At 45.8% G+C, this 25,517-nt stretch overlaps 1 protein-coding gene across 1 annotated transcript in view; it reads left to right on the top strand.

Annotated features, from left to right (window-relative positions):
* The window catches only part of BRCA2 (BRCA2 DNA repair associated), a 616,646-nt gene that overhangs the window by 548,074 nt on the left and 43,055 nt on the right, over positions 1-25,517 (top strand). Inside the window, exon 27 of the mRNA XM_086935127.1 lies at positions 16,591-16,740. Within this exon, the coding sequence (XP_086791253.1) occupies positions 16,591-16,740 (150 nt within the window). The remainder of the gene's footprint in view (positions 1-16,590; positions 16,741-25,517) is intronic.

The following is a 25,517-nucleotide window of genomic DNA, read 5'->3' as shown; positions in this document are numbered from 1 at the left end:
CATTTAATAAGTGTCCAGACTAGTCTTAACAACATGCCAAGAAATTCTCTAAAAGGTTTCAGGCCATACGAACTATTGTTCGGAATTAGAATGCGCGTTCAGGACCTCGATAGTCAGATGTCGGTGGTACAAGAAGAAACAACGCACTTTGATGTAAAAGACCGTTTGGCTGTTTTACAGGAACTGAATGAAACAAGAAAATCATTAAGCAACATAAAGTTAAAGCAACAGCCAAGTACCACTGACGAGGCACCACCCGCAACAGCCCCAGCAAGGCCTGTCTGGATTCCAAAGATTGGGGATCTAGTCAGAGAAAAGATCGCGGTTAAGAAGGAATTTGGGCCTTCTTACAGAAAAGCAGTACCTGTCTTAGAAGTCACCGGAACAAGATCAGTTGTGCTACCGCCCCTTGCTGGTAAAAAGGAGAACAGAGTTGTGTCTATCGATCTGGTAAAACCACAAGCATGTGGCCTATAATCAACAGTAGGCCCAGTGGACTCCCAAGAAACAACAGAATACCCAAACTTGCAACAATCCAAGAGGTTCAAACTGAAAGACTAATCACATTCGATCAGCCTGCAGTGCACAATGAAGGACTATGCAATAATGCCATGGAACTCGTGCCTCTTGAAAGACAGATTGAAACAGTTCGTCAAGAAACAACACCAGTCTACAATGATGTGGCATCAGAAAGTGCTACCGAGAGACAGATTGAAAGAACAATCCCATCAATTGACAGAACTGCCTCTGGTTATTTCATCAACTTCGACAACTTCTCTGAAGATTTAAATGACCCCGAAGTGATGCCAGAAACTAAAAAGTATTCTAAAGAAAAAAGAACAGGACTCCTTCAACAAATCAAAGAACTATATCTGGATTCACCGTTGATTGAGCATTGGATTATCTCAGGGGTATTCATACTCCTACTATGCCTAATTTTAGTTTTAATTTTAGGGAAGTTCATTACAATTGAATGGACACAGCAAGTCAGAACATCAACCTAGTCCTGAAACCATACAGATCATCCCACGTGAAGAAAAGAGAACTGTCAACAGTAAATGTCACAGCAATTCCAATACCTGGTGGGGTAGTATGGGAGAAAACAGACTATGAGATCTATGGTCCGGTCGAAATCCTGAAGTATCCTCATCAACTAAAGGTTTCCTTAAGTGACTTTGTGACACCAAGTACATTCTCTGATGATTGGGACTTTAACAGTATTAATGACATGATGTCTGATTTAGTAATGTCAGCTAGATTCACAGATCATGATTATTTACAAGGTTCATCTAGTTATGGGCAGTTATTCTGTTACACCCACTATGGGGATCATTACTTGCATAAATCTGCACAACCTAGAAATGTTTTTATGTATAATCAATGGGAACATTGTGCTACACCACCTAAAAGCAGTTCTAAAGCATTTTTTGAGAAATTCAAATACTTCTCAGGGTTTAACACAAGTAATGCAGAAACGTTTTATTATAAACTGTTAGATAAAACAGGAATGAAAACAATGCTGACAAATTCTAAATTGATATATTCCGAAGCATTTTATGACAAAATGATGACATTTGGTTTTGATTATTGGAAAAATAATATTGAAACGAAAACAATTTGGGGTACAAAAGATTGGCAGGTGCAAGGCATAGAAGCACTATTTAGAACCTGCATGATACCTGAACAAATGTTATTTTTTAATGACACAATACACCAAACATCTTGTCTTGGCCTAGCTAAGATCAAAGACCTTAAAACACCGTCTATACCAAAGCCAATACCTGAGAATACAACCACAGATATTGAGTTAGACGTGTCACAAATTTTACATTTCAACAGAACACATCCTGATTGGAAAAAGTGGTTAATCTGGCCTACAGACACAAATAGCTGTCAAGATAGATTCCTGAATAAAACACAGGGGTTAAAAATGACCAGATTAGACTCTAGATACTCCCAGAGACAACATCCAGGGATTATAACCACATACAGTGTAGGGAAACTCTGCCTTGAATGGCTAACTTCGTCCACACTGGCTGAAATTAAGCAACACTTGTCTTTATTAAAAGATGGTGCTGATTTGCGCGATTTCATTCTTGGACCACGCAAACAGCGTCAAAAGCGTTTCATAGCGACCAGTATCTATGCTGCTTACAACGAGGCTTGGAAAGTAAAGCAAATTGAAACTGCTGAAAAAATACGAGAAATTGATCGTATTAATTTGGAGAAATCACTTTCTGTGGTAGACAATGGGTTAACGACTCTGTCTTCCAGAATATATTCTTTGGACAATATTGTATCCTCTGCCTTTGATGTGATAGACAGAGATTTGCTAATGTTAGAACATGGCCAATCTCAATTACGCTCTATTATAGAATTAGGCTGGATGCTGCAAAATCTTCGTTCAGGCTATGTGCCTTGGCGTTTAATCAACACGACGTCATTATTTTCCAGTTTTAACCTTACTGATAAACAGATCAGTTTGGCACAGAAAGGAGCAGACTATACAATCCTGAGCATCGAAAAACTCGAGAGATTACCATTGACAATGTCAGAGAGTCCTGTCATTGAATGGATAATACACGGAATTATCACAATTCCGATTACAACTTTCCGATTTAAAAAGTGCCTTGAGTACATACCTGCTGGCCAATATGAACAATTGGGTAAGGGATATGTAAAATCCGAATGGAAATTACCATACACTCATTCTTGCTATAGTGACAGTGACAAAAATGTATTTCTTAGTGGTGACAACTGTAAACACTCACTAAGCGGTATACTTTTGTGTCAGGGTATTAATTTACACGGAGCATGTGATGGAAATTCAAACAACCTTTCATGCCACCAGCTAGTCACACCTGCAACTCAGATAGAGCCCTTCTTTATGCAACTCGCAAACGGGAGTTACATTCTTAGAACGGATCACAGATGTTGTGGCCTGACGCCAGGGAAAAGTTATCTAATACAAGTTACGTCCATGGTCAAATGTTGTATGCAAGCATTGTTCCCGAGCGGGCCTCCAGACATAGTGACTCCCCTCTGGCCTCGTTTGAATCTCTATTCTATACGAATTGATACATTAAGCAAAATGAAATCTGTACTTTTACAGACAACAGTACCTATAACGTCATCTAAAGAGACGTATGATCTTCTAGTCGCAAGGACGGCTACTGAGGTTCATGACCTTTTATCAACAAATTGCCCCGTGCATTTCGTAGAAATGTTCAGCCAACTCCTTAACATGTCTAGTGCAACAAGCATCCCAGGCATATTTAAGACAGTCTTTACGGGACTGCTAACACCCTTCCAGGCAATTTTGGGTATCTTTCCTAATTTTGTGCACTCCATTTTTGGCGGCATACCATTATTTTTGGGACTCGTCGCAGGGATTCTATTTTTGACCCTCCTGCTTCGTTATGGCAAGCCTCGGCTCAGACATAGCTCCCATGGGAATGGAAGAGACAATCCTAGCAATGCGCTACAGGGACAGGATAACTAACGTCCTCGGATTGGCCAGGCTGAGAGATCTAAACATGACCTGGTTCCTTTCGTTCAGACCGATATGGCAAAATTGCATTTTACCTGTGCTACGGTGTATGCTTTGCGGCGATGAATGCGTGTTGGACATCTGTCTTTCACTTCCATCAGCAGTACCAATGGACGTCGATACTTTGCTCAGTCCAATAACGGCTCACGCATTGTGTTGTCCCCAGCGGCTACCAATCCTGATGACGGCATTTGTGGAGACTCCTGTACTACAGCCAAGTGGTAACAGTGGAGCGAGTGACAAAAGCAACATCATCCAGGTACAACGTTCTGTGAGCATTGCTGGTCCTGCCTTCGATGACAGCAATCATTCTCACACCTGCCAAGTTACAGCGCTATCTAATTTGGTTGAACTATCACCTGAATTTGTAGACCAATTCTTTGAGAGCCTGTCTGATACGATGTTCTCACCCACAGAGAAACAATAACTTTTTGAGAAGCTTTCCGACACACAGCGTTCCCATGAACTCTGAATTCGGCCTTCAGTTTTGATCAACAAAGACTGCAATAAGCTTTGGAACTCTGTTTCCCCGTTCAAGCATTAAAAAAATTTTTGGGGAATTGGACATTTTTAATAATTGACCTTTTTTGGCACGAACAATTCTTTGCTTAACGTAAAAACTATTCTTAGAGAACAGAAGCTTCACACTTCTATTTCTAAACACATCTAGAGACATAACAACATTACACCAGCCTCTAGCACACATGTTATTACAATGCATTTTTATGTGATGATTTATCTCGCCTTTCTTCTGTCAGAGATACTTCATGTGTAATTCTTTTTGCATAATCGTTCATTGATTTCATATGCAATAATTTTTTGAATGATTAATATGCTTTAAAAAAACGTACAGTACCTAAATTCCATGTATTACAAGTACGCCTATTTCGAATGCATTTATGTATTTTGGGGTGGGCAATGTTACACATGCATCTTATTGCTTAGTTTTAGTAATTTTGATGGACATGAAAACGTGGAGTGGGTGTTGCGTGCTTATCTAGGTTCCTGATCGATACTGTGACCTTATGCCCCTATTCGGCTATAAATCCATTTATTCCCTATATTGGCATAACCGTTTAAGTGCGATTTTCTGAAAAGTCATCTCTGGCCTCACACGAACAGAGCCACATTCCAGCATGACTCTCTGCTACTTCCTTTGCGACCAATTAGTGCAATGACAGAGCAGCAGTCACTATCTGATATTCCTAGATAACACTCCGAGTTCTTCAACAAGATAAAAACTTAGCAAACCTGGAAATCCCCGCTTGCTATGGTTTGATTAGTAATGGAACTCTAATGAGCAACTGATAACTGTCACTTCCTAGTGACATCTTTAATTGACGTCTTATGTCCAGCAAACTTGCGTCAAACCCGGCACCTGTCAGGTATAAATATTACCAACGTTGCCTTAAGCAATGCGAGTTCGTTGCCTGTTGCTGATGCCAGCTGCCTGCATGACCCTGTGTTGGTAAATCTAGCACTCTGTCGCTGCAGCCTGCTATCCTGTGGTGGTGAAGCTGCTGATTACCATTATCGCCGCTACAGCGCGAACTATGGTGCAGTACGCTTAAGGAGCTGAACAGCCGTCCTCTGCGAAGACATCCAGCAGATTCCAGCTGCCCGCGGACGCTGTCACCCCTCCTTCCTCGACGCGCTGAAGAGAGCCGCTGCATTTCTCGTGCAGAGAAATCCAGTCCCGGCGCTTCCGGTTTACCCTCGCGGGTGACTGGGATATCGAGAGAGACCCCTGAAGGAGATACCAATCCTCCATCATTCTATTCAGAGGTATGGTGTTGACTAAACCCTTAGACGAGAATTCTTGAAACAAACCTTGGCAAAACCAACTTAACTTAAAGCTACTTACTTGCTCCCCTTCTCACGTGTTAGGCTTAGGTCAGGCACACTGGGGTAGGCTTAGTTAGAAGCACCAGTTGAGTATGTTAGCCTAATGTATATATGACTGTATATATGTTTTATTACTTTTAAACCATTGTATGGCTAAGAAACCATATCAATGCTTTTACAGTTCTATTTCGCAATACTTATCTTACTGTACGTACTTTTTATAATAACAATTATTGCAATTGTGGCAATACATTTCTCTTGTACGAGAAGAAAGACTGTTCAATAAATGTTAACCCTTTATTGACAAACGCCCGTCTCTCTATTCTCTACATACCGTGAAAGTAAACTGCACTAGACTGACTGAGTGAAATCTATGTCTATTGTTTCACACGACCCTAGAGATCGACTCTTGATCTGAGGAGCAAAGTTGTCATGTTGCACGGTTGTTGGAAAACTGAATCCCTTCTTGTCTGTGCCAAGGAAGCTGATCACTTCCTATGCAGAGAAGAAAGTTTCCAGTGACCTCTGAGCTAGTTGGTAACACAACCCAATTAAGTTTAGCATAGTCAGTGGAGGCCTGGAATATAAGCAGTTCCACGTCGATACTACTGTTTATGTTATTCCAATGCGCAGGGCCTAGTGGGAAACTAGGAACTCCCCTGTGTAGAGCCATGGTCCACTGGGTTCTTGAGGGATGTCCGGCCTACCTATATTGACATTCCCTTTGATGGCTCTTGTCTAGTGGTGACAAACCTGACACAGTGCTTGAGCACTTTCGGGAGAGCCGGGTCACCGCCAGGTCTCTAAGGCTTTTTATAACTGTCCATGTCCCAGCAACAGTCCTTTCGCCCCACAGCGGACAAAGTCTGGGCACATACCCAGCCGTACATGGCAGTCCAGCAAACCACTCAGTACTTTATTGGACAAGGATCACAGATCACCGATCCAGCGAGCTGTCCAGTTCCCTTACACCTCCGGCTGCCGCAGCCTCTAAGCCTCTTTAGTGCACCCTCCATCCAGGACAGCCAAACTGTTGGTAGCCGAATCCGGCACCATTTACTCCAATGGTCTGAAATTACTTCCAACAAGTGAGAGATCCAAATTGTGCAGAAGGCGTATGCCTTTCCAGTTGTGCAAACCCCTTGACCTTTGCCACAATTCCAAGAGTGGTTAATGTAGGACCATCTCTCCCTGCTTTGTCGGGAAATACTGCCGGCTCTTCTGGCCAAGGTAGCCATCAAGAAGATGCCCGCACCAGGAGTAGGGCATAAATGTTATTCCCACTACTTTCTGGTGCCGAAAAAGGATGGGGGCCTCTATCCTGTATTAAAACTGTGCTCTCTCAACAACTTTGTGAGGAAAGAGAAATTCAAAATGCTCCTTTTGGCTCAGGTTCTGTCTGCCCTAAAGACTGGATGTTAGCGCTGGACCTGCAAGATGCATATTTCCACATCCCTGTCCTCCTGGCCCTCAGTGGTCCATGAGCATTTTCAACTTGTGTGCTCCATTTCAGCATTACCTGTGACCATCCGGTGTTCACGAAAGTGATGGTGGAGGCAGCAGACCCTCTGCAGAGGTCAAGTGTTCCAGTCAGACTGCTGGGTTATCAAGGTCATCCAAAGGGGCTACTCCTTCCCTTTTATGACTACCCCTTCCCTTTTATGACTACCCCACCTCCAATGCCTCCCACTTATGATAGGCTGACAGAGGACCATCTCTCATTGCTATCAAGAAGTGCAGACTCTCATGGACAAGGGAGCCATAGAGAAGGTGGCTGCATCAGTAGTAGGCTGTGGTTGTTATTTCCACTACTGTCTGGTGCCAAAGATGAGCGCAGGAGTTCGTCATATCCTTGATCTGCACTTTCTCAACATCTTCTTGAAGAAATAGAAATTCAAAATGCTCATGCTCCCCCAAGTTCTGCCTGTTCTGGCTTAGTTGGTGTAGGAAGTGACGTCAGGCAGAGGACATAATGCACCCGCTCCAGGGCATCAACGTCGGATCCCTTTTTCTCCCCACCTTCAACGCCTATCCAAGCTTTTCTTTCTCTGAGGAAATTATTCATACAAAGTTTGTAAAAGCAGTACCACAGTTTGTTACCACCTATGAAATAGGTTTTTAAACCCTGTAGGGATTGTGAGGGACAGCTATCCATCATGGACGTCCACTTATTCTCTCTATGGTGCTTAGTGTCCGACCAGGGCTCAAAGACTTCCTCCTCATGCATCAGCATGCTCCACAAGGCCATCAAGGAGCAGGAGGCCAAGCTCTTGATTGCCAGGGTGAAAGACAACCATCAATGTCGAAAGCGCTCTTGACGTTATTCCTGCTCTCGCTCTTTCTCGTCTACCAAGCGGAGGAAACGTCTTAAGAAACACTTTAATGGTAAGTCTTTGAGATGCTCTCTGTCTCCAACCGGGTCTTCATCCTTGGAGCCTAAGCTGGTCAATTAAACACCTGAGGATAATCCGCACAGACCTGCTCCTCTGTTGGGTCCGGCCCCAGACAGACCGCCATCACGACTGGAACCTGCTGCGCCAGAACTTCTGCACTGGTCTCTGGCACCAGCATCAACATTCCTTGATTTTCCAGCTCCAGCATCGGATTCAGTGGCGTTCCTTAACCGCATGAGAAACATCTTTGCAGTGATCTTGAGGCCATACAACGCTCCTTCAGGCTCAATGGCTCCTCGGCAACTTCCAATGTCTCCGCCGTTTCAGCCGATGACATTTGGCGCTGCACTATCGATTCTAGTGCCACTGCCTCCATGGGATTTAATGTGTATATTTTAATGAAATGTATATGATGTGTAAATCTTTTATGGCAAAGTTTTGCCGAAATAAAGATCAATTGAATTGAATACAGAGATGCACAGCGTTTATTGGAAGAGGAGGCTTACAAAGCACGCCTCAACAAACTATGCGGCACGGATTAAGATACGCATACAGAAAAGGGTAGTGGGGTATAAACTGCGCAAGGAAGAGTGAACACGTAAATTGAAACAGAATGAAAAATTATGTGGCACAGATTAAGACCCTGTGGAATATCTTCTCTGTCGTGTACCAGACCAGGGCCCTTTACAGGTATTTCAAGTGGCTTGGTTACTTTCCCAGAGTGAGCTATGACATTCCCCACTGGTCCACAATGCCTGAGGTTGTGTCTGCACAAATTCATGGTGAAAGCCACAGAGGCCTTCGACTTATAACTACCCTCAGCAGTGGCTAAAACTAATGTTCTCACCGAGGTCCTCTTGCCTTCATCAGCCACTTGCTTCCCTTCAATGAGGCACTCCGGCAGCTTGGGAGAAGCCATCATCTACATCAGTGTTGGATAGACTTGTGCCCTTTTCTTACCGTTCGGCGCCAGGTGACTCACCATTTCTCTCAACTCATTCTTTGCCAGAAATTGTGGCCATTCAAGCAACTTGTTCAAGAACCCAATAGGGTGGTGCCTTCCCTACTGTTCCTTCAGATAGGGAATCTAAACTTCTAGAGGCTTAGGGTAAGAAGGCCTTCTCGGTAGGGAGTAGCGCCTAAAATGTTTAAAAGCTAACTACCTTCTCGGACACTACACTAATGCCTTGTTAGTCATGGCCTAAATGATGCTGTCACACATACGCGCTTATGTGAATGGCCACTTTTAAGAGGTAAATATGGCTGGTCGGAAAGCATCTAGACACATCATTAATTCTAGGATCAACACCGTGGACTCTGACGCCCGTGCCATGGACACTTCCATCTCGGTTCGATGTGTTGCTTGACTTCGAAATTCCAACTTAAGAATGCTTTTTTTTTTGGTCCAGGGAGGGCTTGACCTGGCAGTTTGGGCTGGATTGTCCCCAAGGGGAACAGGGTCAAGACTGATTTGCATATGGCCGGGTTCAAACTGTAAAGGCGTGGTCAGTAAAAAAATAATGGATTTAGGCCCAGATCTCTGTACTGGGGTGAGTTTTTACATTGTTCAGCATTTTGACCATCATTTTTTTATTTTTGCAGAGTAGCTAACAAACAGCCACCTAAAAGCTTGCAGCCCCATTATACCAGGGCCAAAGCCAATAGTATTGTGTTAGCATAGAGGGTTCCTGTTATGTTAATTCGTCTTGTAAAGCACACGTACACATATTGGTTTCTTGGCGCCGATTATAGGATCTGCTGAAGCCCTGTTAGTTTATCATGTGCTTAAGTTTGAGGAAATATGCCAAGCTGCTACGTGGGCGTCGCTTTACACACCCACAAAGCACTACTGCTCGGTTTAAGCTGGTGAGCAGACCCACCTCAAGGGAGCTATTGCTTGGGTACTTATTCTAAGGTGAGGAATCTGCGATTAGGAGTCTGTCAGAAGAACAAGTTATTTACTCCCTGTAACGCTTTTTCTGGTAGAGACTTTTAACACCAGATTCCTCGCCGACCCTCCCAATATGTGAACTGGGCCTTTCACCTAAACGATCCCTCTAAACTGCACACAGTTCCAAACATTTTTTAAGTGGCTCTGCGTTTTTGGCATGGAAATCTAATGAAAGAAGCTGATTTCAGCGTCTGGGGAATGTTCTACGGTGAGTATTCTGCAGTCAGGGTCTGACTGCAGAACCCTGAATTGAACCCTGGTCCCGGCCTAGACCCTGATGCAGAGGTCTAGGCCGGGACCAGGGTTCAATTCCCCGTCTCAGCGGGTCTTGGGCTCAAAATTCCACTGACCTGATAATTCTCGCCTCGGTGCCTATTCCAATCATGGAGTCCCACTCTGCCACTCTGGGCAATAGCTTGCTTAATCTCCACAACGGCCCCCACAACGCTAAGGATGCCTGGCCTCCACCTTGGGGGTGTCCAGGAGTGGACGCCTCACAGGGAAAGCCAGGATGGGTTCCACAGCGGTATTCGTACAAGCGCCTGGAGACCCTTGTGGGTGGGTAGTGCGCTATACAAGTATCAATTTACAATTTTTTACAATATCAGAAAAAGCGTTACCAAAGTAACTAGTTCTTTGGTGCCATTTCTTAAGAGAATAATCCTCGCCAGGCCATTCTAGGCAATTATACTTATTGTATATTGGCGTCTTCTGCCCAGTGGTGACAACATTTTGTGAAACTCTTTTCGCTCAGCCTTTCAAAGGCCCTGACAATTGTACATCCTCTGAAGTCCTCCGCCTCTTCCAGAGCTGCTTAGGTAGGTGGGTGGCAGCCTATGCACGCAACATGTTCAAAGAGTGTGCTGTATTTCCGAGTGTCATGTTCCAGTTTCTTATCCATATTTGGCAGAAGGGACTAAAGAACAAGGCGATACTGATTGTGGTGGTCCCGCAACTCAACAAAAAAAGTTCAGCCTTGAAGATACTATTCTTTCTCATCGAATATCCTAGAGCAGATTCTGGCGAAGAGGAAGATGTGGAAACCTGCTTTCTATACACTGCTCCCACTGACGAAAGGAAGACAACTTGAGAAAGTAGGAAAGTGTGTGTCCTCAGTGGCAGGAATGTACAACAGAACTGCTAACTCCTCTTAAGAGGTGCAACTACAAGATGTGGACCAGCGTTCGCCAAAGTAGGATCCTTGATATATGAGTAGACTGGGAAGCTCCACTCAAAAGAAATGTGGACGGACTCTGATACTGGCAGGTTACTGGGTGCCATGCAACTTAGACACAGACTCCCCTTTTGTAGATGCAGAAGCCAGTCTTCTTACCAAAGAGGGCATCATTCATACTGCTCTTCTTTAGTTTCCTGTTTCTTTTGTGTGTCCATTTTTATAATAGCCCGAACCGAGCGTAAGGGCTTTAGAATATGTTACAACCGGACCAGTTTGTCTTATCTTATTTTTGGAGGGGGGGTGTAGGGGGTGGGGGGGGGCCGAGGAGATTGTGCTTTGGCTACAATCACAGGATGTTCAGCCAAAGCCGGGATTCAAACTTGGTTTCCCATGTTCCTAAGTCAGCAGCTTTAGCCACTAAGCTTCATCTCTCTCTAATTCACTAATTGAGCCATGACGGCCCCAACAACAATGCTATTTCCAAGACTACCCACAATCACAGTATATGGTGCCACCTCCATCGCCCTGCCCTAAGCAGTTACTCCAGACCAAAAGATATAACGCCAATAGACAATGCTGCCTTCTTGACAGCACGGGTCACAGCTCCATCCACACCTAACGCCCCTGTGGAGGGAGGAACTCTGTGTTTTTCCTCTAGTGGAACACAATGTCGTCAGACAAATAGGCCCTAGAACTAAACAAAATATGACTATAACCTCCAATTCGTCCAACTACATCCTCAAGTTCTACCACCCTAGCCGATGCACCAGCACCTCTGCATCAAGAGGCAAGCTTCTTTATGACAAAGAATGCATCCATGGGAGGATGCAGGCACATCTGCAGGGCCTGGCCATGAACTTGCATATAAATGTCTTGGAACTGAGGGCCTTCAGACAAGGAATAAAATTCTTCTTGCACAAAATCAAAGGGTCATCAGTATTGATTCGAACAGAAAATTGAACCTACCTGTTCTAAGCTAATAGTGTAGAACAAGGTCATCCATTCTCTGCAGAGAAGCCTGGCTGCTTTAGCAGAAAGCCATCCAGCACTAGATGTCACAGACATGGTAACATCTGCCAGGCACACACCCCAAATGGGCCTACACTTCCTGTCGTGCATCTGGGGAATGGCATGAGTGGGGAAATGAGCCTAGTTAGCCTCAACACGTCCTTTCCAGAGAGAAGCAAACCTGATTTGGCACTATTCCCAGCAAAGATTAACAGAAAATTACAGTTTTCCACGGGCAGGCATGCACAGCGGGGTACATGGTACAATATTATTTTAATCAAATGTTCAAAGGCATTTGCATATGGCTCTCCATCCTCATCCCATCATTCCAATAGGCCATCCGAAAGATAAAGAATGATCTGTACAGTCATACCTTGTTTCCCAAGTGTGGCTCAGACAGTACTAGTGCACATATCTCCTTTTCCCTCTGAGACATCTCCCATACCATTGGGCGCAAACCCGCATCTCCTTTCCCAGTGCAATGGCTACATTATTCAGGATGACCCATCATGAACTAAACAGCTTGGCTCGTGAATTCAATGATAATTACATTCTAGCCATCTTTATAAACTTGTGAGAGATACTCTAACAGGCAAGATCAATAAAAAAAACAACAAAGTTTTCAGAATGAAATTTAAGAGGTTTGTATTGGGCCAACAACCTTTCTCCATTTCGCCAAATCCCTGTGTTCTTGCTGCATTTTGCTAGTCTTGCTAAAAACATGTTTCTCTCACTGTCTCGCTTTTGGGACACACATCAGTTCAGCCATTATTGTTCAAGAAAACAGTCATGAACTTTAGGGCATTCTCTCCGGCTCACTGCTAGCACAACTGATGGGGAGTCCCTTGTTTGCCTAAACACCGACCTGACATCAATTATGCCTCCTTGCTATGTACTTGCTCCCCCGTCCCTATATGCTGCTGTGCTCGATGGCAATTGTTGGTATATTCTGCGCATGGGTTGTAAATGTAACTAAAAAGGATTAATGAAAAAAAGAATGACGGCGTTTTGCTTCCTGTTGTGTTTCAAACGTGGAAATCTACGAAATACCAAATTATGGGGGAGAAATACATTTATTACCAGTTACTACCGTTTTCCAGACTCAGTATCCTTCAAAGATTCACGTGAGGCACCCCCCTCCCTTATTATTGCTCACCTCATTGTTCTATTATACTCTTACTTGGAAATCCGAGGTATAGAGGCCTCTGTGGAGTGGTATTCACTGTCGTCTCACCTCATTGGCTGAAGTTCGCGTAGTTTCCAGGGACGTGATTGTACTGCTACAGTGGCCTTTTTACAGCCTTCATGCAGTCAAAGCTTCCATTTTAAGTACTCCGTAGCACTCCCAGCTCGGCAGCAGGGAATGACTCAAGTGTGTGCGTCTATGAAAGAAACTAACGCCGAAGAACTTTAGTGACAGGTAAGTAATTTATTTTGTCTCCATGACAGTGAATGGCGCGGCTTCTGGAATGACTTGTACAGAGTTGCAAGGCTGCAGTAACAACTTGCATCAATAAGTCTGCTCTGTCATGGGCTTCCGGATAACCACGTTTTTATGTGCAATCGATATTCCTTATTAGAGCAAGAAGTCGTTGAACGTTAATATTTGGTGAAAATGAATTCCTTACAAACCCCATGTGTGAGACCTGGGGTTACCAGCGCTCAAGGGGGTAGCATGGCACGAGCAGCAAGGCAGCCAGGGGCTTGTTTGTAAAGCAGCTACTTAACGCACACATCCAATGTAAGACACAGTGACGCAATAATGGAGACCACACCAGAAGTTATATTTGAAAGAATCAAGATCTTTTATATAAGCTTTCAAATAGAGCGTTGCATTATTAATTCGTCAGCATCACATTGAGACTTTTCATGAATTACGTTCCAGTTACATCTCCAATAAATAGGTGAACATTTCATTAGATTATCAACCAGATCATCTAGCAGTGCAACACTAACTGACCCCGCCTGTCGTATCAAACTATCTGACAGGCAACGGGGTAACTGTATTAACCTGGAGGATCCTACAAGAAGCGACTATGGTAATGCATTTAAATATCACATCAGAACCTCTCATGGACGCTTTTCCTTACAGGTAATACAACATATCGGCAAGTACTTATCAGTCCAACAAGGAACTCCAAAGAACACAACCTTTACTTATTTGTGACAAGCCTTTCTTCTTGTAAATTCAGGTCGGCTTGCGACCTCGATCAGTTCCTCAGAAGACTATGGAAGCCCACCTCTGCAAGAAAACTCAGTACAGTGAAATGAAGCTCCCTCTTATTTCCGGCTTGTACATAGGGTGCACTAGGTGCAAATCAGGCCTGTGGATACAGTGCACTTAGAGCATTCCAGGCTTGTAAATACGCTGTTCACCAAACATTTCAGGCTTGTAAATACGGTGTTCACTAAACACTTCAGGCTTGTAAATACGGTGTTCACTAAACACTTCAGGCTTGTAAATACGGTGTTCACTAAACACTTCAGGCTTGTAAATACAGTGCGCGCTAAACACTTCAGGCTTGTAAATACGGTGCACGCTAAACACTTCAGGCTTGTAAATACGGTGTCTTGAGGCACAGTTGCAGGGGGAAAGGGGCCAACAGGGCCCAGTCTCGGAACACCCCGGGGGAGGGGCGACCTCGGGCCTCTCCCGGCCCACCGCCCTCCTCCCCAGGGGGTTACCTCACTTCTTCGACCCTCCAGGGCCCTTGCGTCGGGTTCAGCGGAGGAGAGGGGGTTACAACCCTCTCATGGCTGCCCTCGTCCCAGCGCGGTGCAGGCTCAGCTTCAGGGCACCGGCGCTGGGGACGAGGCAGGGGCCGGGCTTGCTTCGCCTAGAGGGCGCGCCAACCAGAACTAATGGTAGCGCGGCCCTCGGGGGCGGGACAAAGGAGCTCCCCTGTCACGTGGGGTGCGCACTGACTTCGGGCCTACCGCGGCCCAGCTCACTCGAGGCGGCGGCCCTCTCCTGGCGTACGGAGGCCGCCGAGGGGGGTAATCTCAGCGCTGGACACCGCGCAAAGGCAGGCGGCCACAGGACAGGCCAGAGGCACCTCGGAGGTGTCGCGAAGGCGGCGCCGATGCTGCGATGGTGACGCGGTCCCCTCAGGCGCCTCGGGGGCTAGTCACAGTGCTTTGCACCGAAGCAGGTGAGCGCGTGGGGGCAACTGCGGCGCCTCAAAGGGCAGGATGCTTCTTGAGGCGAGAAGCGCCTCAGGATCACAGCGCTTGAACCACGGGGGCACAGTTAGCTCAGGGCAGGCAATCTTAAATACAGCGCTGGACAGGGGAAGCAGAATATAGCGCTTTCCACACAGTTTAACCAGGACAGCAGAACAGTTCAGTCAGGGGGAGGCAGGTAGGGCGAGGTGGGCCCAGCTAAAAGCAGGGGATGCGCAGAGCAGCACAAGTCCAGTACCTGGTCGATCACCCCAGCAGTCTCTGGTCAAGGAGAAGTAGACTTCTTGGCGCTTGTATGGTTCTGCACTCTTAGTTGCTGGTTACTTGAAGTTGTTGAGAGGGGGGGGGGGGCTTCTGAGTTGAAGGCTTGAAGAATTTTCCTCAGTCACTGCAGATGGACCCCGGGGTTCCCTACCACTGGGCCAGATCAGGGGAGCTAGCTTGGGACACCTCACCCAGCTTAAGAGGCAGCACCTAAATCCTGTCACTTTCAGTAGCATAGGTTCCTCACTAGGCCCTCTCGCCTAAAACTCCTGCGTGGGTTCCCCAGGTCAGTGATGCCTCAACTGACTAGAAGGTTTCCCTCCTTTTCCTTATATAGGGTCATTTGGCAGTTGGCAGTGGCAGTTGGTGCCTCCCCTATTCTGGAAGGTGCCAGGAGCTTCCCTCATTCTAGCTATGGGCAGGCTGGCAGGCTGGTTTAGCAACATTGTTTAAGGGTTCCAGCCAGCTCCTGGCTACTAGAGTGCGCCTATTCAGACCACGCTGCAGTAGCAGGGGTCAGTGGCAGCCATGTTGGGGGAAGAGAGCACCTGCACCCTGGCATTGATAAGCAATGGGAGGGTGCCCAGAGTCCTAAAGCCAACAAAAAGTAGGTGTGAAAAATTAGGCAAGGGCAAAAAATACAGGGAAATACCACCCCAGGGCTTACAGGTCTAACACCATGCAAATGTATTCTTTAAAAAATGTCCAGGAGAAGAAAGCTGTATTTGAAACCATACCATAAAAAAACTGAGCAGACATAGGCCAAACGTAATGTCGGCAGATCTTGTTTGCATTTAGTAAGGCCTTGTTCTCTGTTTGGTATTATTTCTTCTCTTTCTTATTCTGCGAAGAAAACATTCCGTTCTATGTGCTTCTCAGTGCTAGGTCCTGGACAAGGGGCTGGCGCAGGCACCTTTTGTTTAGCAATTGTTCCTTCATCTAGAAGCTACTGGGGAGATTAGTCTGCATAGCCCCAGATAAATGGGCAGCGGGGCAATTAGAGGTTGGCAGTCCATACTAAACCTGCCCTCACAAGTCTCCCTAAGGATAAACTCGTGCCACACCAGACCCGTACAGCATTGTAGGTAGTATTTTACGGAAAGTTGTAAAGGATACTTTCGGTGAAATGTTTTATGTTGGGTTTATACCATTAACAATAAAATGCATCATAACACGTTTTTATTAATGACAATAACATTTTAATGTTCTTTTGCCATAGAACATAAAGATATTTTGCAATGATGCTGAAAAGATGCTGGTGAATGTGCTACAAACAAGTCGTCAAGATGGACTAAAGTCTACAATGTATAGTTTAGATGCTGATGGACCTGCCTGGAAACCAGGAGTTGGTCCAAACAAGAAATTCCAGGTTGGTTTAACGTTTATTAAAGTAAATTTGTTAATGTAAACAAATGTTTTTGAGGTTTTTTTGTGCTTTGATAATTTGTTATTTAAAGTTGAAATATCCAGAGTCACAAGCGTTTACTGTATGGAGGGAGATTTGTTAGTGAGCACAACCTGACATTTCTTCTGAAATTGTGATTAACAAACAGTCCTGAGTTTTTTTTCCCAACACCTCCCCATACAGAAACCACTCCCTTTAGATCCCCGGTATATATAGGGATGCTTACTTGCGTCCTCACCCGCGATATAAGTACGTTTTGATATTTCTCCAGGGTAGGAATCTATCAGCATGTGGTACTTGAAAGATCTTATGACCCTCAAATGCATCTGGGTGTTAACCAAATTTTACAGGAGGCCCAGCCAGAAATGCAGCAAAGCCACCCGCCCCTATATTTACAAATGTGGAACTTCTGTGCCACTGGAAGCATAGTTTTAATTGAAAATACGCTTTGCACATGAAGCATTAAGACAATCCTGATTCTTTCAATCATGCACGAGAAATGAGGTACACAATTTGGTAATTGTGTCCAGTACATCACGTGGCTATTCCATGAGCCACCCCTCAGTTAACTCTAGCAGTCTCCTCTTCACTAACTCTGTGGTTCCAACTCTCGTACAATGCTTTCACCTCTATCCACTTCTGATTTGTGGGATCTTGGGAGGATTCGCCATTATTTGAGCTCCACCAGTCCTGGTCAAGCTCCTTTCACTCCAGATTTCAGTCTCCCGAAAATTTGGTAACAGTAAATCACACCTAGTACCTCTAGCTTGCTTGCCTATTTTGGACTCTGTTAATTCTCACTTGGGATCTTTGAGAAGGTGTCATTCACTCCTATGGAGGGGTGGTACCTCTGTGATCATCTACTCATACAGAAAATTGATCTGCTGTCTTGTCCAAAGTTCTCGTTGGGAGGCATTCATGTATATCTGACAGTAGGTCTCCTTTTTCAGCCCTTATGGCTTGCAGGCTGATTAGCCAAGTTCGAATGATGACGCAGACTGGTAAGTTCAGAGCTATTTTTCTCGTAGATATTTGTTTGCTTTATGGCAAGCTCTGAGTCAAAGAGTTGTTCGCTCATTGAGTCAGTCTTATCATTAACCTTCTCATCTCATTTTGCATTTGTGTGGTGATATATTGACTTCCTGCTCATTGACTTGCTCATTGAAGACTCCTTTTTAGGTCTCGCCTGTCGATGCGCATGCGCATCGAGCTTGCGAGACTATGAGGGCTTAAACAGTCTTTAACCAACTTGCAAGGAATCGTGGCGATTCCTTGCAGTGCCCGTGAAATTCAAGCTCAATGCGCATGCGCATTGAGCTTAAAAGCGCGTGCACATGCCCCCAGCCGCCTGCCTTGCATGTATTTTCCCTCAGGCGCACTCCTCCCACACCCCCGCTCCGCCCCCTCCCCTGCCTGCCGTGTCGCATTTCTTCTGTTCCCTCAGCCGCACTCCAGGCTTTCACACCCTCTCCCCGCTCCGCCCCCTCCCCTGCCAGCCGTGTCGCATTTCTCCTCCCCCCTCCCCTTCTCTGCCTTCCCTCCGTCTTGTCTCTTCACTTCTTGGTTGCATGGCCGCTAGGCCGTGCCTCCCCTACTCTCCTACCCCTCCTCCTCCTACTCTCCTCCCCCCTCCTCCTCCTACTCTCCTCCCCACTCTCTCTCTCCCAGCACAACCTTGCCGCTCAGGTTTGGACCCCCAGAGCGTTTCCTGCTCTTAACCCAGTGCCCTCCCCTCTCTACTGTAGCCGCCCCGAACTCCACTCGCTGCCCTCCCCTCTATCTATGTGCGACCTCAGTGATTAAAGTTACCAGATTATTTCATATCACAGAGAAAGCAATGCTGCAGACCAGGGACACACGTTCTCGCAGGAACTCTGACACAGGCGTCCATATGTCAGGTACTGAGAGTACTCGCCGCGCGCAGGACTCAGGCGTCTCTTTGTGACTCGCCACCTCTTCTTTTAAGCTTACCGCTGCACCTCTGACTGTATCTGTTTGGGCTCCGTCTTGCTATTCGTCACACCTCTGCTCCTGTTTACAAACATGTGACGTGTGTGTGCATGCTGTTGGAATCTGGCGTGTCACGCCCCCTCCCTTCTCCAACCCCTCCCCACTCTCTCTCCCAGCACAGCACCATCAAAAAACCCCAGCCGACAGTGCAATAGGTCTCGCAGCATTTGAATTAGAGCTTTTAGAAATGTTTATGGCTTTTTTTATTTGTAATTCTTTAGCATTGGCTACAGGAAACAAAAATGCTAAAGATTTACAAAAAAAAACCATAAACAATTCTAATAGCACTAACTCTAATGATGCGAGACCTATTGCATTTCCAATGCTTGTTTGTTTTTAAACTGGAATCTCACATATTTCTCCCCCAAATTGCTTTCTTCTCCCCGATATATACTTGTTTCACCCTTTGTCTCTCGTCGCTATGTCTCTGCCAACTGCTTCTTCTATTCCTTTTGCCCATCTGGCTCTGTTTCAGCTTTCTTCTTATTACGGTGTGAAGATATTCCTATTTCTGTTAGTCTGCGTTTAGTAAAATTTTGTTTACCCTCCCCTGCATTCTTGCAAGGTTTATTCTCCAACTGTTTGTCCTTAATTCGCTCTCAATCTTCGTCGCCAACATCGACTGCAAGCTAGCAGAGCTTAATAATCTGGTCATAAGGGTGCAAGCAGAGACACAACTCACACAGACCAACTGCTCCTGTATAACAATTGTGGATAAGCTGGCAGTACTTCCAACGGCAATGGATAACCTTCTCTGACATAAAAGAGCACTCATCCTTTTAAAACGAAAGGGGAACCTCTGGACTTCTCGCGTATGAAGAAATGCGGAAAGCCGAGGGAATAGCCTCAATAATATGCTAACCAGGAAATCGGCCGGCCTCCAGGAATCGAGGGAAATAGGCAAAAGGCAGGCTCCGAAATGAAGCCTAAATCAGGAAGCACTTTCAGGAGCGTAAACGAAGGATGGCAAGGCGGAAGTGATGCGTCGTGAGGGCGACGGAAACACTAGAGCGCGAAACGTATTGTGACGGGGAGGTCAGGCTTTAATGTCCTGCCCGATCCCTTCGCCCATGCGCCGTTGCTCATCATGTAATGTAATGTAATTTGACTTATATAGCGCACAAATCACCCGAAGGTCTCAGGGCGCTTGCTTAGGGAACCCGTCCTGGTATTCCCTTGTGAGAAACCCCGGCAGGGTATCCACAAGGTGAAAGCCAGGCATCCCGCCGCGAGGGGCCGTAGTGGAGATTAAGCAAGCTATTGCCCAGAGTCGCAGAGTGTGACCCCGTGTGTTGAGTAGGCACCGGCGCGAGAATTATCGAGTCCGTGGAATTTTGAGCCCGAGACCCTGCCGCGTCGGGAATCGAACCCTGGTCCACGGCCGCTCTCAGCCTCCGGGTCTGCCGCCTCTAACCACTGAGCCACACTTCTCCACTTCTCCATCATGCTCGTGGAACGGGCTTGCAAGGTAAGTGTGCTCTTTGGCGGACTGGCAGGCGTGACATTTGGTATGTTACACTATTCAACCTTACTTATCCCTATGTATCATTTGTTTTGAACGCTTTGTTTTGACTAGGTTTAGATTTAATTTATTTCATCACCTGGTAACTTTCCCCACAAAAAATAACTGGTCCAGGTATTTGGAATCATGCCCCTCCGACAAATCATCACCACAATCCACATTCCACGTAACCCTATTCTGTAAATACTATGAGAACGAACGCAGAAGATGGATTAGACAATATTTGAGACAGGGTTCCTGGCGGCAATGTAGACCAGCGTACTTAAGTTTACAGCAATTGGAAAATGGAAAATGCATTCTGATCATGATTGGTTTTTTAAAAAGTATCCTGAGGAAAGGGAATTCTATGATCTTTTAATTTTACTAAGTAAATGCTTTAGATCGATAATGTACTAGTTGAATTCTATTTTTAATGTTTTTAAATTTGGGAACTATTTAATTATTCATCATGAAATATTGTGTGTATATATTTATATTGTCGCTTTTATGATTTTTATCCATTGTTAAAATCGAATAAAGCATATCTGAATCTGAATCGGATACTACACTGTAGTTGAGCTCAAAGAGTTCTGAAAGGAGAGGGGACTTCCAGCCAAGAGGAACACCAGGAAGCTGGAGCTCTTAAGGGTGCACTTTCATCAATCACTGGCAACAGCAGTCCACCAGGAGGGTGAAGATGATACCGAGGAGCAAGAGGAGGACCGTGTAGCCCTAAATTGGAACTCCCTCTCAGAGCATAAAGAACCGTGTCCTCACAAGGCCTTTCCCATAGGAGCTGGCGAACAGGAAGACTGAGATTTTAAGCTGCAGATAGCCAAACTCAAAAAGGCTGAAGCTGAGAGAACCTTGGCAAGAGAGAAACTGGTCATGGAAGAAAGGAGTATTTTCCATGAGCGAAGTCTCAGAGAGCTGGACATCTGAGCTAGGCAGGCAGAGTCCGGCAGTAATGGTGGCTGCGATATCACACTGTCCAGTAGAGATGAAAAACAGTCCACATTCCTGAAAACCTGTTTCCTGGCAGTGTGATAATTTCTTGTGAAAACAAGGGCAACTCTTACTCCTATGAGAGACATGGTATATAGTATTTTTAAAAAACAGTGGTTCTCATTGGCATCATAGTATTTCAGAATAATTACGATTTAAAAGGCAACAGTAGCTGTAAACCATGTGATCACAAAAATAATTCAATTCCATCAGCAACAACAGCTGTAAATAGTTTCACAATTACTAATAATAATAAGACCATCACTCAGAATCATCAATGTAATGATATGTAATAGCATGTTACTGCAATATACATGATTACACAAACATTAAGTGCACTGTGTCCCATGCGAGAGGAACCACCAACCAAAGGTAGGGATAATTTCCACTATTCCCAACAAAGAAAACAAAAAGGAGTCCAAGGACTATGGTAAATCCAAGACTATTCCTGAATTAGGCTATTGATAGGCATATTTGTGTATTTCATATTGATGACGTTTCAACCCTGTTATGGATTATAGGGTCTTAGGACCAATTAGTAGAGGGACATCCATGTCACTTAGCCTTCGCTAAGTTACAACCCCCAAATAACTACACACATGCCAGACAGCAACTGGTGTGGTAAAAGAGTGAAGTTACTCACTCAGTGACACATTAAGGAAATCCCTGAGTTTGTGTCGTGGCTGAATGACCTCTGATTGGTAAAGATGGTGCAAAAGCCCAAGGCAAAATCCTTTTCAATGTGTTGGTAACTCAACAATAGTTCCCTGAGGGTGGAAATCACAATAGATCCTCTTCTGTGGCTGCAGCTTGCGGGAGCCGCAATACGAAGCCTCAGTTTAGACGCCTCCATCGGTGTCACTCATCAATAGTGTAAATTGTCATTACCTTTGATTGGTGGATCCTCTCCCACATAGGAGACAGTGCACTTTTTGTGTAATCATGTATGTTGAAGTAAGATGCTATAAAATGTCACTATACTGATGATTCTGAGTGATGGCCCTATTATTATTAGTTCTTGTTGTGAAACTGATTACAGCTATTGTTGCTGATGAAATTGAAATTATTTTCGTGAACACATTCATTGTTTACAGCTATCATTGCTTTTGAAATTGGAATTTATCTGTGATACTACGATGCCAGTGAGAATCACTGTTTTTTTAAAGTAGCTATGTGGTCAGGGATGATATCGACAGGTGGTTCTCAGCATATGAAGTAGTCCTAAGGGTGCACAGGGTGTCAGAGTATTGGGGGGTGCAAATCTCTGCAAACATATACATACAGTAGAGAGGACACCCAGCTAACACTAGAGTTAGGAGGAGACCAGATAAAGTATGTGATCCGAACTTGGCAACAATCACATGAGGTTTAGGGACAGAAACTGCAGGGCCAGGTTTAGGTGGATTTCCTTGATTATTACAGTAAGGCACTGAGTGGTAGGGTTTGGTGTGGTGTGGGGATTTTACTAGGTTGTACAATCTTGTTTTGAGAGAGCACATGCTCAGCACAGGTTTTGTGTAGCTGCGCCAGCACTTGGTTGACAGCAAGCTCACTGACCCCAGAGAGCTTGCAAAGGAGGCGGATCTCTGGGTCCGCACCAGAGTGCTCAAGAAGGTATCTATGGGGGGATCACCAAAAGGGTGGACAGGGTCAAAAAAGGCAGTGATAGATAAAAATAAAAGTAAGGAGCTCTCTTAAGGTCCACAAAACAGTTCAGCGGGGCAGAAATCCTAATCCCCACCTGAGCAGAAGAAGAATAGGTCCATGATCATACTTCCTCAGGAAGTTCATCCCCAAGCGCTATGAGTGCCATCCAGTCAGGCACTTCAAGAGTGATGCCAAGTGTCCCAAGAGGGCACAGCCCCCCACCGTTGGGCAAAAACCCAGGGGCTTGCTCACATAGTGCTTGGGGAGGAGATTGCCCCAGTTAGTATGGGGTGGGGGGTGCAGGTTACAGTATTGTCACTAATTGACGGAGAGATGGTGCCTAGAAACCACATGCCTAGCAACACTAAAAGGTACAGGCAGTGGGTAGCCATCAATGTACAGCAGGCGGAGGCTCTGAGAGACCCAGGAGCCAGCATGACAACCATCGGATTTCATCTGGTGTCCCAGAGCAGGTAGTGCCTAATGGATTCCACTAGGTTATAGCAGCTCACAACCATAAGTCACTACCCAGACGCTCTGGTTCCCTTTGAATAGAGGGGTGTGGGTTCCTTGAGGGTAGCGAAGCATCCATCCATGCCTGTGCATTGTCTGCTCTGTAATGACTTGGACCACACCATCTGGGACGAGGTAGACTGCCAGTACTACCTGGAGATGTTGGAATTGACTGAATGGGTGTGCATGACCACATGGGTAGTAATGTTGGTAGTAGGGAGGACCTGGAGTCTAGAAAAATGTCCCAAGTGCCTGCCAAAAGGAGAAAGTGAACGGGCGAGGGAAACCTGCTCCTGAAACCTGCTCCTGAAACACCCCGGAACCTACAAGGAAGGACATTGCGCCCTGGGAAACCTACCTGAACTGATCAGCTGACAGAAGAAAGAAGTTCCCACCAGGAAGGAGTTCTGCAAAGTGCAGGAGGAGTGCCTTACTTTGGAGGGCCTACAGTGGCAGGCTGGGGCCCAGGCAGCTGGCCACACCTCACTGCTGATCATCTGAATTAATAGAAGAATGACCTCCTGTACAGAGAGCCTAAGGTTCCTGAGCCTGGTGCACACCATGTGTTGGTGGTCACCCAATGTACAGGACCTTCCTACTGGACCTGGCTCAGGATGTTACCCAGGCAGGTAATCTATGACAGGAAAAGACCGTTGGCAAGCTTTTCACTCACTTTTATTGGCATCGGAGGAAGGTGACCGCAGATGCATACTGCAGTATATATCGCATCTGCCCGGCCTGTGGGAAGTCAGGAGGGAAGTAAAAGGTTCCCCTTCCGGTCATTGGCACCCCTTTTCCAAAGGTGGGCATTGACATTGTTGGGCCTCTGGCCCCCCAACACAATACTAGGCAACAGGTTCATTCTGGTCTTGGTGGACCATGCTGCCCAGTACCCAGAGGCTGTACCTCTGAAGACAGTAACTACGCCTGCAATGGCCAGGGCACTGATGGGGATCTTTACCCAATGTTGGGTTCCCCAATTAAGTATCTGACCGAAGTAACAAACTTCCCGTCAATGTACATGAAGTCCACGTGCGAAGAGTGTGGGGTAACCTACAGGCTCTTCTCACCCCATCATCACCAAATCAATGGGCTTGTAGAATGGTTCAACATGGCACTCAAAGGCATGATCGTGGGTCTCTCAGAGCCCTTGAGACGGAACTAAGCTGTCCTCTTGCTATGCCTGTTGTTTGCTTACAGGGAAGTACCGCAGAAGCGTGGTGGGTTCCGCCCCTTAGAACTGTCTGGTCACCTTGTCAGAGGGCCTCAGGCTGGTAAGTTAGGCTTAGGAACAAGCTCCCAAGAAAACCCTTCAGAATGTGGTCAGTTACATGCTAGCTCTCTGCACCTAGATTAAGTGCTTTTGGAAGAAGGAGAATCTGGAAGATAGCCAGGGGATTATGAAACTCTGGTATGACCAAGATTCCACTCTTGTTGAATTTCAGCACAGCCTAAAAATGTGGACAATGGAGCCCATGAAGCCCCGAGCCCTATGAGGTCAAAGAGCGCAATGGGAGATCACCTACCTAGTGAATCTCAAGACCCCTAGGGACCTTTTACGAGTCCTTCATGTCAGTCGCCTCAAACCCCATGTTGAGCGGTCCATGGTTACCATGCTCTGCCATTAATGATGAAGTGAAGGAGGAGAGTGAACCTCACCCCGGCCTCCTTTCTTCCAAGTAGCAGGATGTCACCCTCTCCGCTACTCTGACCATAGAGCAACAGACAGACTGTAGCCAAGTGTTGGTGCAGTTCGCCTCTCTCTTCTCCCTAAACTCAGGGCTTACTACATGGTATACCCATGATATTGACACTGGGGACAATATGGCTGTGAAGAATAAGATCTACAGGCTGAGAGGTGAGAGCCAGCATAAAGGAGAAAGTCTCCAAAATGCTGGAACTGGGGGTAATTGTTCCCCTAAGCAGCCCTTGGTCCAGTCCAGTGATGCTGGCCCCAAGGCTGCCCCTCCAGGTACAACCCCGAACTCTGGATCTGCCAGGAGAACTGGGGCTGAATACAGATACTAAGACTGATGCTCACCCCATTCCCCAAGCGGATGAGCTC

Source organism: Lissotriton vulgaris, chromosome 8, assembly GCF_964263255.1.
Source record: "Lissotriton vulgaris chromosome 8, aLisVul1.2, whole genome shotgun sequence".
Classification (NCBI taxonomy): Eukaryota; Metazoa; Chordata; class Amphibia; order Caudata; family Salamandridae; genus Lissotriton; species Lissotriton vulgaris.
This window is presented reverse-complemented; position numbering and strand designations above follow the sequence as displayed.